Source organism: Myripristis murdjan, chromosome 17, assembly GCF_902150065.1.
Source record: "Myripristis murdjan chromosome 17, fMyrMur1.1, whole genome shotgun sequence".
NCBI lineage: Eukaryota > Metazoa > Chordata > Actinopteri > Holocentriformes > Holocentridae > Myripristis > Myripristis murdjan.
This window is the reverse complement of record NC_043996.1, coordinates 25798818-25816048: the sequence shown is the minus strand read 5'-3', so window position 1 is coordinate 25816048 and position 17231 is coordinate 25798818. Positions and strand designations below refer to the sequence as shown.

The window sequence follows — 17231 nt, the reverse complement described above, 5'->3', positions numbered from 1 at the left end:
TTGATATTCAGTGTTAAAAATCTTGTTTTTTCGCAAAACAAGCGAAAAACCAAATTTTTTTTGGCATCAAGTATCATTTTCTTTCATTTTCTTGATCTGCCATATACTACCTTCATATTTATTTCATGTTTACTTCATAAAAAAAAAAAATCCTGAAACAACTGAAAATACATTGAAACAAGTGGGGATACCCATCGGCAGAATTCCTCACTTGTTTGTTGAAAAATAAGATTATAAAACAAAATATTAGACTAAAAGGCTAATAAAGATTGAGATTTTTTACAATGTGAATATATTACATTGCAAAGAATCTCCACCTTAAGTCATTTAGTCTCATGTTCAGTCTTAAAATCTTGTTTTTCTTAAAACAACTTGTTTACACTGAAAATTCATAAAACAATTAAAACTGAGTTGGAAACAATTGGGATTATTTCATCACACTTGTAGATTTAAGATTTAAAGATCCCCAACCTAAACCACTATTTACTGAACACACACACACACACCACATACACACCTCCCTCCATCCCTGTGAATGTGAATAAAAAATATTAAGATGGAGATTATTTTGCATTGTCTGTGCAATCTGAAACTGGATTTATTGTGATTACAACCCAGTGTATAACTATGGTTATTCAGGAAATATCAATTCTTGTGTATTCATCTTCACTTTATGCAGTGAAGAACAGTTATATAATAACACTAATACTACACTGCACTGTATGGAATTACATGATTTTTTTTCCCCCATAGGAAATATCTCTGTGTAAAGTGGTGACACATCGGGCAATTTTATGATAGACTACACTCCCACCAACAGGCAACAAGGTAAAAAATATTCCTGGAGACAAGATGTTCCTGCACATTTAAAGCACCAATGCTGAGGCAGGTTGCTGCACATCAGTTGCCCATTAAGTTTCTTTATATATTTCTGCCTCAAGTCCCTTATGTGAGTTGCTGGTCGTGTATAACATCTCAAGCAGAGGCTACTGGGTTTAAAAGCAAGAGAGAAATGAACCCTTTAACCTCTGTCTGTACTCTCTATGTTGTCTACCAGTCTTCAGGCTGTACAGAGAGCCATGTTATTCATCTCCCTGGCACCACTGAAAACTGGTGTGCTGCAAAAACCCTCGGTGCAATAAGTGCAAGTGACCTGGAAGTGACTCGTCTCTAGCTGGAGGCCTGTTCAAGAAGACCTTTCATCCAGGAATTGTGCAGCTTCATTCTCTGCTCGACATTGTGGAAATGCATTAGGTGGTGGGTGGTGAGGAAGCAGACAGTTCACTTGTGTAGGCTTACACAGGTCTGGCGTGCTAAGCTACTCTGGCTGGAAAACACTGACAAAAAGAGGCTGTGATTCTCTTTCATGCTGTCCTCATTATTTTGCTGCAATGCAAAAGTTTCACCTTGGTTCCTACACCCCTAACATCTGGTCATGGCTTAACTGCTCATCACTGTTCTTGAGAATCTGTTCCATCTCTTATTTTTATTCCTTTTTCTGATTTTCTGGCTGGTACAGAAGCCCTTGAATGGCAAGGTGGAATTTGTTTTAATTTCCGATCTCCTACACACTATTATGTAGGATATAGTCACGCATAGATACGCAAGATATTATCTCCTATATAGGACATAAAAAATTCCACATTGCCTTTCAGGGCTTCTGTACAGCCAAGTACTGTTCCTGTTCCCTATATTTCATTCGTGTCCTTATTGATTTATTGGCATGTTTAGGACTGCACTCTATAAATAAAGGTTATTGTACCATTACTCTATTCTTGTTCCCTGCAATGTTGTTGTTGCTGTTTCCTTAAATCTCTCTATACCTGCTCCACCTCTCCCTGGGTGATGGGTTGTGTCTGGAAGCGGGCGTTGGCCCTGCGCTGCCGGGTGTCCCCCCGTGGTCCGGCCCCCTCGGCCGGCTTGCTGGTGGGCTGGGAGAGGCGGTTGAACAGGGCCATCTTCTGGGCCAGGCTGAGGGTGCAAAGTTCATCGTCCTGAACCAGCTCCTTGCTGTCTCCCTCCACCCCAGGTCCAGAAGATGAAGCTGGTTTCTGGGGCTCCTGGAGCTCCATCTGCAGCTCCTGGTCCCCTGAGGAGGAGGTCTGCAGGCTGGGGGAGTGAGAGAGAGTGGGAGGTGAGTAAAGTTAAAGGCTGCAATATTACATAATTTGCTAGTCTGGACAGTAGAACAAATAATTTAACCGGCAAGAGACAGAGGCAGTTTATTGCCATTTGTGTTCAAGGCAATGGAATTAAAAGCGCACAGCTCATCGGGCATGACATATAAACACAATATTTTATTATTAACAAAAGTCATGTCAACAAGCTGGAATAGATAACATGTTTCCAAGCTTCCAATGACAATGTGATCTAAAATTTTAGCAGATGTTAATTACTAATGCTAATTTAAAATATTGAAACAGTAATAAATGTCTGACCATCAGCGCATGGTTCATCCCACTATCACATCATTGGTGTATCACTGTACTGCAGATTTCCAAGTGTTAATAACACTATATGAGCAGAATATTCCACGATACCCTTATGTACATACTATATATTACTCACTTGTGGAATCTCAGTTTTAAAGGACATACAGTAAAGCCTGTCCACAATAGCAACCTGTAAATACACTAATAAACACCTTAGCAACTACAAGATGGTAATTTAAATGTGATTTAATCAAAAACATAAACTTAACGTGGTAAAATGCATTCCTTCCCTGATTACAAATGCACGCAAATATCCGCTAAGTAAATATTGGCGATGCCTGTGTCAGATCACAGCGGTGGCAACAGAGATATAAGTAGATCAGCGCACAAATACCAGATAATGATATAATGCACTTGGTTGTTTGCAGGGTTTTATGGCCAGCTCCCAGCTCAGTGCTAAGTTAAACCTGGGTCGATAAACAAACTGCGGGCACGTGAATCCAGCCATGCAGAGGGTTTTAACTGGCTCAAACTCTGACCTCTCCAAAAGATATTTGACCCATTTCTTCACTGACATTCATGACCGGCACTTAAGTAACACTGCAAGAAGGGAATGCATGGAAACCAAGCATGGAAAGTACTGAATGAGCTATTGTGTAAACACTGGCTACCTTCCCCTATAAGGTGCACAGTGCACACAGCCACTCCTGAGAAAGAGGCAGCACGTGAGGCAGCAGAAATAGCAAGGTAAGGTGAGCTGGTCAAACAGAGCCACACAGCAGCCAGGAGAGGGCAATGTAGAGCAAAAATGTCTCTGGGGAGTGTTCAGCTCGCTCAATACAAATTAAATTGATGAAATGAATTGCTGGAATGGGAATTAAAAGTGAATTGTAAAGCAATGGAAATTTGTCTGTTCCAAATTAATTGGTTTACTCGATGGCTTTAACACAAATTGAGTATTCAATAAAACTCTACTTTTGTTTCCTTTGTGCTCCTCATGATGCACTGACATCAAGGCAAGAACTGCATATTACATTGTCACTGTCAAATGAAAACCTTGTATTTTCACGATGTCAACCATTTTCAAGAACTCTATTAAAAAATATATCCACCTTAACAAGCCATTTAGTCTCAAATCCAGTCTTTAAAGCCTTGTTTTTCTTGAAACAAGCAAAACAATCTGCCATTGGAATGAAGCAGCCCCCCATTTCCATTTTTCTGGAAACAAGTATAAACATGGTGAAACAAGGCAGAATAAGGCAGAACAGGCCTTTAGTATCAATAAAATGACACTTAATTCAAGAAAATTCTATAAGCCAGTTGATTTATATTGGAAACAAATGAGATAATCACATCCCACTGGCAGTCTTTTTTACCTTGTTTTAAGAGAGAGAAAATTTAACACTGAAAATGAAACTAAATTCTGTTTGTCCAAGTGTACAGTAAGTGCACATCAGGTGGGAAGGGGATTTTAGGTATGCAAGATTCGATTCAGTAAACACACAAACACTCAAACAAACATGACAATCACACAGCAGGCCAGCTGTACCTGAAGCTAGTCACAGAGGTGCTGACTACAGTGGGACTACTGATGCGGGCCACCACGGTGTGGACACCCACAGGTTGTGAGGGCATAGAAGGCTCACTTTAGAGTGAAGAAAAGGAAGTATACGAGGGGGAAAAACAATGAAAGACAGGTGACACAAAGCATAAGAGAATAAAGTCAGTGGGAAAGAGGAGAGGGAGATTAGAGAGAAGGAGAATAGAGGAGGAGAGGAGAGGATGTATGATCAAGAAAGAAAAAAATAGAGGACAGACAAGGTAGAACAGAATGGAGAGAAGCAACTAAATAAATAAACATGAAAAAACTTGAAAAAGATGACTGAGGTGTCTGAAGATGAAGTGGAGACAACAGGGAACGAACAGGAGGAAGGCAAAAGAACAAAATAGGAGAAAAGACAAAGAGAAAAAACATGCAAAGAAGGAAGAAGAAGGACTGGTGTATTCTTGCCAACTCTTAAACATGATGTGGTGCAAGGGTATAATAAATGGCTTAGAAAAGACTTAGACTTAGACTTAGCAACAGCTAAGGCCCACCTGGAAGCATTGACCACTTCCCTGTTGGTGACGGGCTGTGTGTGTGAGCGGTCCTGGACCCTCCTCAGACGCCTTTCCACAGCAGCGTTACGAGAGCGAGGTTTGGGGACGCCGCCCTCCGACGTCCTCTCCAGCTCCTACCAGGAAACAGCAGGAAGAACAGTTATGTACGTAAAGCCTTCAGATGCAAAAAATAATGTTTATTTGAATGTTTTGAACAGCTAATAAACTTGAAATAATGTCAGCATTTTTGTCATTATGATTCAGATATATACTACATGAGGCAGAATCTGTACCCTGAACAGAGATCTCTTGGCAGCCACACTCATCTTGGCCCTTTCGTCAAGTTTTTCTTCATCTGCCGGAAAAGAGAAGTATGATGGTTTGATATTATATTTGAACAACTGGGGGAAAACCTAAGACACTAAGATATCCCATATTTTGATGAGGCATGCTGAAACACCTGAGAAAAATCTGTTTAGGTAGAATGAATGTACAACATTCTGGACAAGTGAATGTATTTATGTATTTGTAAAGATGAAGGACACTGAAAAACAATATGGATGCTCAGGAAATATCCCCTGGATAAATTAAAGTTAAAAACCTGCACGGTTCACATGATATTAGGTTGTCAAATGGTTAGCAGCTGGGAAAAAACAGTTTTGTTTGCACAATTACAAGCAGTTCCTGCACTGTATGAAGACTTAATGATGTCTGGCTATTCTGTTCTCTTGTGAATGCAATGTAAACAAGGAGCATGTATTCTACTTTTTGACAGCACATCCAATTATTCATTTATTATTTGACCTTTAACCAGGAAAATCTCTTTTCAAAGAAGGTCTCTTTTTTCAAAGGAAACCTGATAAAGATAGGTTGCAGAGCAAATAAAAAAATACAGTAGTTTCATACAGAAAACTATACACCTTAAAAAATGAGAGCACAACACAGTTTCCAGTAGTCAATGTAGCAGGAAATAGCAACCAATAATGGAATTCAGTATATATAGATATTTTATTTATAAAAGCATTTAGTTAAATTAATCTGGTGAGTTTTATTTCACTCAATAAACTATTCCAGGCATAATGTGCATATATAAAGGCCCCTTTTCCAAATTCTGTACAAAATTTGGGAGAGAAAAGCTATGCAATAGACATGAGACTGAATAGCACACCACTTGCCTTCAGCATCCTGCAGCTGTGTTGGACTTAGACGGGACCTGGGGAAGACACAAAAAACAACCATAATGTTCATCCCCTACATTACAAACATCTCTGTATGTGACAAATAAAATTATTCAGTTTCTGATTTAAAAAGTTTGAGCTATTGCAGACTTGTACAGCAAGAATGTCCTGTACCTGTCTGACTCCAGCCGCTCTGCAGAGGTAATGGGCTGGGTCCTAAACCTCTCCGACATGCGACTGTCCCCTGGGGTGATGTAGCGTCGAGGCCTCCTCACACCTCTGTCCCGATCACTGCTGCTAGCCGGATCTACCTCCATTGCTGACAGATCTACTTTAGTAGTCTCCCTTTTGGAGTGGTGTGTCCATTTGCAAAGATTTGGAAAGACAAAGACACAAAGGGAGAACACAAGTGAAAGAACTATTATGGACGGCTCTTTTTTGCTATGGATTCAGTGGATTAAACGTTTTGCAGGCGGCTGCATTCAGGTTAGAAGGGTAGACAAGCTGATCACAGCCCCACTGCACTGCAACCCAGCTGTGAATAGCTGTCAGCCGCTCACAACATGCAGCGGCAATCAACTGCCAAAAAACGAACTTACACAACAGGAACTAATTAACAAGTTAAGGTAAATAAACAAAGAATACAAATGATAATGGCAGACATCATAGTTAGACAGTTCACACTATCAATGACACATTTCATGCCACAGAAGGACATTCCGTTAGCATTATGGCTTGCATCAGTTTTATTATTTTTTTTAGGGCAACGGCACAATGCTGAAGGGTTAGACAGTAGTCAGCGATGCAACACAGTGTCCATGCTGATCGACCTACAGCTCAGGCTTCCGGTTGGCATTCTCCAGGTAAGAGTGTCTCAGTTGTGCCACCGACACCCTGGTATCCAGAGCACCCACTTCGCCATTAGCCACCCCTCCATCCCTGCCATAGTGACCCATCATCGCTGTCTCTCTGCTGCCCTCTGCCCTCTCCATACTCCGGTACACTGCTGACCGCTGGCTTACACCGATATCTGACATGGAGCGGGTTCTTATCTTGGGCTTGGGGCCTCCGCTCATCTCCGAGCCCCTATGTCTTGCCTGGGGCAGACAGGAGCCCTTCTGGAGGTAGACTGCTGAGTCAGACCTCTGTTGCCCAGTAAGCTCCTGCTGTGGCCTCTGAGGCTCAGGCTCCTGCTGTAGTTGGGACTCTTGTTGTTTTTTCTGGGAGTCTTGTTGCAGTCTTTGTGGCTCTTGGCTTTGGATCTCATGAGCCTGCTGTCTTTGGGACTCGTGTTGTCTTTGAAGCCCTTCCTGATATCGTAGGGAATCATGCTGACGTAGCCTTTGGGAGTCCTGCTGATGAATTTGGGTGCCGTATTGTCGCTTTTGGGGCTCTTGGTGGTGCACATGGGCCTCTTGCTGATGCATGTGCTCCAAGATTTGCTGCTGTCTGGGTTGCTGGCGTGGAGATGAGTGCGTTGGCTCCATGGATCTGAATATTCTCTCCTCTTGGCTGTCATGGCTGGACCTGTGATGTTCTCTGCCCCTTTCTCTGGTCCTTTCCCTCACCCTCTCCCTCCCTGTCTCCCTGGATCTCTCCTTATCACAGTCTTCCTCAGCTCGACTTGTCCTCCTTCCCCCCGCACTGTAGCTCTCCCACTCCATTTCATCATTCCGACCCCTCTGAGGGTCGTCCACACTCTTCTCTCTCCGGCGAATCTCTGAAGGCAGCACGGCTTTCCTGCTTTTCAGCAGGCCTTCTGTGTGGGCCTCCTCCTTCAAGGCCTGTCTGGCCTCCAGCCTAGCCTCCCTGTGAGAGGCATAGATTTGATCAGCACTCACTCTCCTCCGATTTTGGACCTCTGGAGGTCCAGGTACATTGGTGGTGGCCACTGGAGCAGGCATGGATAAATAGGGCTGGGGGTCCATGACATGGGCAGCCTGGTGGGGTGGGTAGGCTGTTTGGCCGTGGGCAGGTTGGGGAGCAGTCCTTTGGAAAGTGGGCTCTGAGTGTGTGACCACAGCAGTGTTCCCCTGCCTGTGCCTGTTGGTTTGCTGCCTGTCTGGGCTCTGCTCAGAGGGCTTCTGCATGGCTTCAGGCCTGGACAATCGCTCTCTTACTCGGATTCTTAGGGGAAAGGAATGGATAAGGGACACTGAGATTGCAGTTCCAATTAAGGAGCTACAATACTCAAAACAATTCAACACAGAATCATAAATGTGAAAAGAAATCAAGTTTCTATCCACTGGCTACAGTGGTTGGGACAAAAATCACAAGCCACCTAGACTGAGTAGAATAGGGATGCTAAATAATGGCTGGTTGCCCTCCTCGCCACAGATAAAACTAAGCAGTGTTAAGATGGGTGTTAATTTCATACCCTTTCAAGTAAAATGTGATTCTGGCATTTAATTAATCTCATATCGTTAAATGTTTTTCCACCCCAGATTGAGAAACATGCAAGTTTATGACATGAGACTATCACGGGACAAACATGAGCTCACAAATCCTACACTAGAGTCGCAACAGGGTCAAGTAGCAGCATGCTCTGGGTTTAAATTTGAGTCTTAGTTCAAACAACCCTCTCTATCACATCCCCGTGCCAAAAACGTAAGCTAAACTATTTTAAGCTATGACCTCTTGACCACTGGTAGCAAAAGGTCACATTAATCTCATTGTGGACCCCTAAGCCAGGCATAGTTGATGGTCCTCAGCTTCATTTGACATGGCATGAAGCCTTTAAACAGTGCTCACGCTACACAAGAACACGTTTCCATTGTGCTCTGATGTTCTGGTTAGCATTAGCATCCGATTAGGCCACACACAGCCGCTCCCACACTCAGCCACTCCAACGTGTTAAAGAGTAATATGAAGCTGAGAGAGACCAGAATGCATACTTAATATTCAATAACTATTTTTTAAAAAAGTGCTTTACACACAACATAGCTATATTGTTTATTTTTTAACTTTATTAATTTACCACTAATGAAGGCAGCTTTGAGCAAAATGTAGGCTATAGGAATAGCCCTTTTAGCTTTTAAAAGAATGAGGTTTTTGTGAGTATTTGGTATCTTGTGTTTTGTTCTGTTTCCATATTGTAGTGTCATTTTTGGTGACGGATTGTTATTTGAAGGTGGACACATTTTGTGCAATGTCCTTTGAGATATGCCTTGTGATAAGAGGCTATTGAAATAAAGGTGACTTCACCTGGACTGGATAAAGCATGGATGGGCAGTCCTTTCTTTGCAGAAGTGATTTCACTTGATTCTTGCATGATCATACAGAAGCTGCTAGGAAGTAACCTATTTACTTAGGTGTCACTGATGAGACCATTAGAGCTGCAATATAGTCCCCAAGGAGGGTTTCTCCAGGCTAGCCATGCATCAGTGGAGTTCACCTGTCCATACAGCTCAAAGGCTGGCCACGGGCCCCTGAACCTCTCACAGGCTATCAGCAAGCCAGCACTGTAGCGTATCTAGGTCACTCACAGGTCCAAAAATATACCACAGTTAAACCTTTGCCTTCTTGCGAGTCTTATAAAGCATTGACCGGTTTACACTTGACATAGAAAATGCATCTTGATTAAAGCACCTGTGGAGGTAGTTTAATTAACCAGACTTCAAATGCTCCTTGGATGCTCCTAGGGTGTGTTTACACTTGGATCTTTATGTGGGTCGACACAATTGTACAGCTATCTTACTGGTTCAAGATACACTTTGTATGAGAAGTGCAAACAGGGAAGAGCACAGGGAAGAGGTAAAAACAAATGTTTCACTTGTTGGTAGTCCCTGACTCTCGGAACAGCCAACCAGTCAAAAAAAGCATGACACCATATCAGGAAATTATAACACTACCATGTAAGATCTCAGGAGGAAATGAAGGCTTATGCAATGACACTGTCAAAGTCATTTACTGTGTACCAGTCAGAGACACAGGATGTAATTTCAGAGGGGTTAATAGGCCGGATTGTGAGGCGGGGGGATGTGAGCATAGCCTCAGCTGACAAGTGTTGAGTCAGTGGGCCGTCGGCTGACTGGGTCAGGGCCTGGAGCTGACTAATGTTGTCACCCCATCACCTCCGCTTCACTAACATTCATCTGCTCGTGAAAGCCCGGCCACACACAGTCACACTGATGTGACGAGATGGTGTCGTTGTGGCAGAAGGCATTGTGACAGCGAAACAAATGGGCATGCACAGTTTTACAGAGTTCTGGGTGTATTTATAGAGTGCTACCCGATTCATGAGACGCAAGAGTTGTAACATGGACAGGGTCAACTGCCTCTGTTTCCTGGAACTGTGCTGCTGCCAAATTAGCCGAGGGGATTTTAGGATGAGCTGTTTCACTGGCAGAGCTTACTCATTAACTCTAGATCACACTGTATGTTTGAGAGAAGGTAGACAGATAGCAAAACTACAACTTGGAGTATTAAAAGGGACGATGGGTGGCTAAAGCTTAATCATCTCTGAAGTTTGTGATAGGGGAGCTGCTGATTTGAATCCCAGCATGGAATATCTGAAAAGTGAAGATGAATTTAACAAAACCTCTTTCTCGATCACTAAGCTGCCCTCCAGCACGGCACTTAAACTCCAGTTGTTACAGAAATAGAGCTGCAAAACAGCGTACATGTTCAGTAAATATTCTCTGGGTAAAACAAGGTTGAATTAATTGAGAAGTTAAGTTGTGAGGGAGTGTTTGTCAGTTGAAAATGCGCAACCCACTCAGATCCATAAAACCTTGAAAACACCTGTTAAGTGGTAGAGGATAACATCAGTTAATAAGGGATATGTTACTGAAGGAGTGATAATAGGGTTTACTGTAGTTACAGGGGATATCTACTGGAGAGAGTTAGGCTACACGTCCACCGGGGACCAGGGTTTTAAAAGTGCTGGCTTCATTATCTTGATCATTTTATTCTTCCTACGCTTAGGTTTTCCTCAGGGTATCTGCAGGTTTCAGAAAGCCAAATTTAAGACTTTTTAATGCTTTTGAAATGCTACCTGGAATTTATAGGTAATTCAACATCCACAACAAGAACCAAAGCGGTCCAAACCAGCCTGTTTCTGACTGACTACAGCTAATCAAAGTTTTGAATCTATGAATGGGTAGAATCTGAAAAAGGACAAAAGGAAATTAAAAATTAAGAAACATGAAATACAAGATTGTTTAGGAAATGAATGCATTTTCTACTACTTACTGTGTTTTAATATCAGGAGGCACATGTATATTCCCATTTCTGGTGAAACTACACAGTTAATGACATTTATCTTATTTCCCTTAATATCCCTGAATGTAAAAGATCTGTGAATGTTTCGATGTAATAGATTTGCATCACCATCACTACATGGAGAAAAAACACCTATAATAACTCTATTTGAGACATTTCAATAGTTTTTAAGGCTTTACATTTATATAATTTTAGACTTCACACTCTTTAAGCAACCGCAGATACCCTCTGAGAGATATTAACCTGTTTGAAATAGCAGGAACTGTGACCAGCATTTGATAAAAACAGCCACTGACTCTTGCCAGCTAAACCAGAGGTACCCGGTGAACCAGAGGGCTTTGGGGTATATTGGGTCTTCACAACCACGGCATCCAGAGCTGACAGTACCTTGAGGGCCAGCTGATGACTGACTGAGTGTCACTCTCTGAGTCTGTGGCAAGAGACCAGTCGCTCTTTGACAGGGCTGCCAGGCTACAGGATAATGTGGTGACAACGTCAAACCCAGAAGCAAACCTGTGATCAGTCTTTCAAGGAACAGTGGCCTACACAATGGGAATGGTTTGCTAGTGTTCAGGTGGAAGTGTGACAACTTTCGATTATGCAGATGTCAAGTTGTGTGATTACGTTTTCCAGGATCAGGACAAAGTGGCCCTGTGCTGTATGTGCTGATGAATGGTTTGTCACTGTTTAGGTAAAAGTAAAATTAGGACTATTTCCAGTAGTTGCAGATGTCAGTCCTCAACCTTTGTAAAGATGTATAAAATATATGACATTCATACTCTTGAGTTCCGAAAGATCAGCCCACATCAATAAAAGCATTACATAGCAATATCAGTATTGATCCAATGTTATGTTGTTTTACAATAAATATTTAGCTAATTGCAAAATCGGCATTCATGGAACATTTTTTTTTCTAGGAATGTGTCATTTACTGCAAATGTACAATCAGCAACAACCCTAAAAAACAATTATCTCAAGACAGGCCCGTCTGAAAAGCTTAACCTGTTTTGCACCAGCGTTTGCCTTATGATTCTTACAAAAATGCATATCAGCATTGGTATTGGTCATTATGGGTGGGAAGACATCAGCATCGGCCTCCAAAAAGCCATACAGGTGCATCCCTTTCTCGTATCATTCATTTCAGTGTGACAGCAACTAAGCAAGTTGTGAATATGTCTCTGTGCCAAGTCACCAACACAAATTGTTGTTTATTCATTATGCTCGACAAGGAGGCTGCTTGCTAAGGATACCGATCCCTACCATGGTGCAAAATTCAAGTTTAGAATAGAAAGTGACATAACTTGTTAGCTAATGAACGAAGCTGCGGTTAAATCAGGGTTACCTCTCAGGGCAAGCAGGGAAATCGTATCCCTTCAACAAACTTCCCTTGCCACTTTCACTCCGGCTCTCACCTCCCCCAGCCCTTGATGAGCTCCCCAGACTCTTCCTATGTGAAACAGGAGCAGGGCTAGCGTGATGAAGCCCGACCCACAAGTCTAGAAACATCCAACCCTTGGCACAGCTTACAGTGTTAACAGCAGCAGCAGGTCAGTTAGCTGGGCACCCGTTTGGAAAGCCAAACTGCAGTCAACTGACATTTGCTTTTTAAGACTGGAATTGAAACATCTCAGCTTTCAATTAATCCCCTGCTACTTTTCCTGTGTCAAACCAGTATAAACCAGTGGCGTTCCATTTTCTACATTGTGCAAAGAAATACTAGTTGTCACTATATTTCCTCCCTTCAGCTGCAGGCTTGTTGGTCTTCTCCTTAAAACCTGAAATCCACTGGCCTTTTCAGCATTAACCCAAAAGTTAAATAAATTTGCAACTTCATCATGGAAGAAATGTGAAAAGTGTTTCTGCATAAGCACCATATCTTAATTGACGTAGAGCAGCACCCAGGGGATCGGTGTGTACTTCTACAGAAGGAGAAACAGGGGTTCAGGGGGTTTAAAGTGTCTAAGACTGAATGTTGACTGAAAATAGACTGCAGACACAACATCAGACTCCTCGCAGAAAGATTGTCCTCTAGTCTTACCAGTAAGCTTGCTGCTACTGGCAAATTATTTCATGCTCTGTGGGCAGCAAAATACAGCACTTAGACCTACCCTGAGAGGAACTTGATGAGCCTGTGATAATGATGCTATGGCAGATCTAGGCCAATGTGGTGCTAAAAAAAGAACAACTGTTGTGTTGGGATGATTGCAGTATTATATCTGCAGGTGCATAGAATAAATCCAGACTGCAAACACAATCAGGAAAAAAGGAAACCCGGTGCCAGAAACACACAACTAGGCAACTAGACGTTAGGCCTACATTCATGACCCACTTTTAGGGCACTGTGTTGATGTTGCGTTAATATATTTGATCACTTTGGCAGATATACTCCCAGTGTATTTTTGATAATGTGTGAACAGGACTTTCAAGGTTATTTTTTGATTTTTAAGAAACAGAGAATGCAAGAAAAATTACAACACAAACTGAAAGAATCAGGGACAGAGTTTAGATCCTGTGGTTTCACACATTTGAGATTAGCTACTATATTCAGTTTACCATTATTATTATTATTATTATTAGGTGTGCAAGTTTCATTTTTAGGGATGGTTCTGTTTGTTTTATGTTATCTTGACCAGTGCACCGGAAGCATTCATGAAATAACCAGGAGTTTGTGATGTGTCCGGGTTTGCTTGTGTTCACTTTCTTGATTTTTTAAATCAGCATTTGTGCCCTTTGTTAAAACACACACCCATCCTCTCCAAAAAAGCTCTATATGAGCAAATATGCTCTGACATGACATGTTTGAGTGTCTTTATAAGCTTTATAACACACTTTATGAACTCACCCCTGTCTGCTGAGGATGCTCTGGGCCTGCTGCTCTATAAACAAATCCCCAGGTGAGATGCCGTAACGCGTGGAGGGCAAGGAGGCACGACGGGCGGTGCGGGGGGAGCTGGGCACCGCTGCTAGGCTGTAGTCCCTGGTGGAGGCGGGGCTTGGATCCTGGTGGGCGGGGTCCTGTTGGTGTGGGTGCTGTTGTTGCTGGGCCTGGGACTGATACTGTTCCTGGGGTCTGGTTCTGGGTGGGACAGAGCGCTCCTGAGCCGCCGCACGCCTGTAGTTCTCCATGTTCATCATCTTCTCTCGCTCTGAGAACCTGCTGGGCCTCTCCTGTGTCGGGGGAGGAGCTTGGTTTGTGGTGGAGGGGCTAGTAGTGGAGGCAGGGGTAGGGGCAGGGTCCGGGTGAGTCCGCATGTAAACCCTGCCCACACCAGAGCTGTAGGGCACTCTGGGCTCCCGTCCGGCTTCCTCCACTTCGTGTCTGTCTCTGTCTCGCCTGGCAGGGGCTGGTCGCTCAGAGGTGTCCAGCTCGCGGCGGGAACGGTAGCGCGGTGTGTAGTCAATGTCCACCTCCTGGTCTAGGAGGATGCCGTAACGCTCTGATAGCTGGCGGCGGCGCTCTGCTTTGTAGCGGGCGATGCGCTCGGCCTTGGAGCTAAGACTGGCAGGGTCTGCGGGGCCCGAGGTGGGTGTGGAGGAGGTGGATAATGTGACAGGCTCAACATGGACCACTGTTGGCTCCGGCCGGCTACTGCCGACTCCTCCTCTGACCCGGGATGATCTGTCTGGAGCTGACACCTGCATCTGCGGGGCCTCCAGCTCCTCTCGACTGTAGCGCCTCACTATGGAGGGGGGTAGATATACAAATATACGCTCAATTACTCATGAACAACATCAAGAATTTTTCCAATGTACTTTAAAAGAAATTAAAAGTTCTCTAAATCGGTCTACTTCAGTTGGCGGCTGCATCACAATAATACTCCTTTTGCAACGTGCTGCATGCAAAAACATGCAACAACTCTTGCAACTTTTTAGTATTCATCTCTTCACATGATTTATTCACACTGATGCAGTTACATTCATCATGCAGCTAGTACAAAGTGCAGCTAGTCAGCTACTGTAAGCCACAGAGCAGCTTCACTAGAGTAACTGCTTTCCTTAAGGGCATTGTGGATGCACAAAAGTGTTATTTATTCATTTTCTACGCCTCTTTTTCCAATCCAATAAAGGCAACTGTACACATAAATAATTTATCATTGCATCTTGCAGCGCAGCGTGCCATGCTTACCCATCACACAAGGCTCACAGGGGTCTGAGGCGCGGGTGTAACGGGGGGGATCCTCCTCCAGCATCCTGTTGGCTACCAGACCACCGGGCATCAGGGCAGGAGGAGCATCGCTTTCTATTCCCTCAAGACGTCGGGCTATCCTCTCTTTCCTGCCAGGGCCAGAGGGCAGAGAATAAAGGTTAGCAGCTGAACAATTAATTTCATCATTGTAAAAGTAATTTAAAAAAAATATATTTGAATGTGTATGAATGAGGATAAAGTGCAGTGAGGATAGCGATACCGGTTCATTTCCAAATCCCTTGTGACAGCTGTCTCAAAATGTTTCTTTAGCTCTGAAACTATGTGTTTGAAAAGAAAATATAGATTTAGTGGCATATAAATGTGAGTAACAGGTAGACTGATGTATTATAAAGACACAGGAGTCAAAGCTTACCTTTGGGAAGGGCAGCCAGAATCCTGGCATCGATATCTGAGACACTCTTGACCAGGGCGGTCCTGTCAACCAGGGAGAAGTCACTCTGGAAGCTGAATGAGAAGACCAAGCCAGGTTACTGACAAGTTTGCTCAGTGATAAAACAGAGGCAAAGTGGTAACAGTGAGAAACTGTAATTATAATAAATTAGCCAAATATATTTAAATAGATTCCCATCTCAGCTATCGCCACATCCGCAGGATTTCCCAGCCATGAACATCCTGTATTCATAAGGTCATAGCAGGTAATTGTGACGCACAGCTAGTGGCGCCTCCATAATGACAGGATCTAGCTTAAGACCTAATGCAGGTCAACAAGTCTTGACCCTGCACCGAGGGAAAGGGGACGACCAGGATCATGTCTTAATGTCTTTACCTGGGAGAATCAACAAGTCAGCAAGCCAAAGCATATTAGCTCATCTTTAACTCACCTGGATAATACTGACCCAGCAGGAAGCAGAGGTCAGCGATAGAAAATCATTCTCGTGAATGCTTCTCATAAAGTGTTACAATCTACATGTTTCACCAGACTGTCTGCTAATAGCAAGCTCTTGCATGCGAAATTGACGCAAATGTGACCCTTCAGTGTTATATAAAGCCAATACTCATGTACTGGATTGGCTAATCAGCGAGGCGTCCGCTTTACCTTCCTGTAACACTCACATGAGCTACTTATTGATACCTGCTACTTACTATAAGGCCCACCACATAAACATAAAGGTCCACCGTTCACCCCTAAACTTGACAGAGGTGTTGAATCATTGGTAGTTTTAGTTCTGATTGTAAATGCTCCCTGTTGTGATTTTCAGCTAGTTGTGCAATCAAAACAACATATTTCTTTGGTTTATGTTACATCATAATAAAAAAAAAAAAGTTCATTCTAAACTTCAGGCTTTATAATGAATACATATAATAAAGAGTAAACAGTGCTAAGCTAATGTAAATGCAGGCCTGGTGTAAGGAGGTACTGGAGGAAGTATTACGGTTCTTATCGCCATGTGAACAAAGTATCTTAGGATAAGCTGCTCCGGACATCTCCAGCTTTTAATGCCTACAAGGCATCAAAGTCTAAAGCACTCTGGTAAACCTATATACTTATCCTCATGTTGTTGACAAAGCAAATGTACAGCATAAAATGTGGGGATTGTGAAACATGCTTTTACAAAAGGCTAATTGTACCCCTTTTTTAAATGCTAATATCATCATGAAGCATCTTAAATGTAATGATTTTGATGGCTTAATATTATTGATAAGCATTCTGTGACTACAATGGTATCTTTTGAAAAGTAACATTTTGCCTTAATTCTGTGCTCGTGAATTATGTGCTCACTTAAAAAAAAAAAAGAGAGAGAGAAAAGAAAGCTGATATCCCATTTTGTGGAAACGTTTTCAGTTTATGTGACACTTTTATTTTATTGTCCCTTTTTCTCTTTGTATGTGATCAGCAAACACAAAAATATGAGCCAAATAGTAGCTTATAACAAAGCAACAGCCTCTTCTCTCACCTTAGGGTTTCTGTTGGTAAGGAGATTGAGCTGCAAAGTTTTGCAGGTGTTTTAGATCCAAATCCTGCAGAGAGAGAGGAACCTGGTCAAAAACTTAAAACAAAGGGAAGGGCAAACAAAGAAAAAAGTTCACACTTAATTTACTTTACAGGCCAGCTCCAACATGAGTTAAGGTTGTAGAGTGTCATAATAAAAC

At 42.7% G+C, this 17231-nt stretch overlaps 1 protein-coding gene across 5 annotated transcripts in view; it reads right to left on the bottom strand.

The window, feature by feature from the left end:
• Positions 1–17231, bottom strand: part of svilb (supervillin b) — a 56784-nt gene that overhangs the window by 36301 nt on the left and 3252 nt on the right. For 3 of the 5 annotated variants that reach the window (XM_030073785.1, XM_030073784.1, XM_030073787.1), the window contains exons 2-11: positions 17036–17099; positions 15493–15584; positions 15340–15397; positions 15060–15208; positions 13776–14613; positions 5885–6055; positions 5709–5745; positions 4826–4891; positions 4530–4666; positions 1824–2109 (exon numbers count right to left, since the gene is read on the bottom strand). In XM_030073785.1, the coding sequence (XP_029929645.1) occupies positions 1824–2109; positions 4530–4666; positions 4826–4891; positions 5709–5745; positions 5885–6055; positions 13776–14613; positions 15060–15208; positions 15340–15397; positions 15493–15584; positions 17036–17099 (1898 nt within the window). Of the gene's footprint in view, positions 1–1823; positions 2110–3981; positions 4078–4529; positions 4667–4825; positions 4892–5707; positions 5746–5884; positions 6056–6544; positions 7838–11320; positions 11405–13775; positions 14614–15059; positions 15209–15339; positions 15398–15492; positions 15585–17035; positions 17100–17231 lie in introns of all 5 variants that reach the window. The other 2 variants (XM_030073788.1, XM_030073786.1) reach the window with 2 other exon arrangements.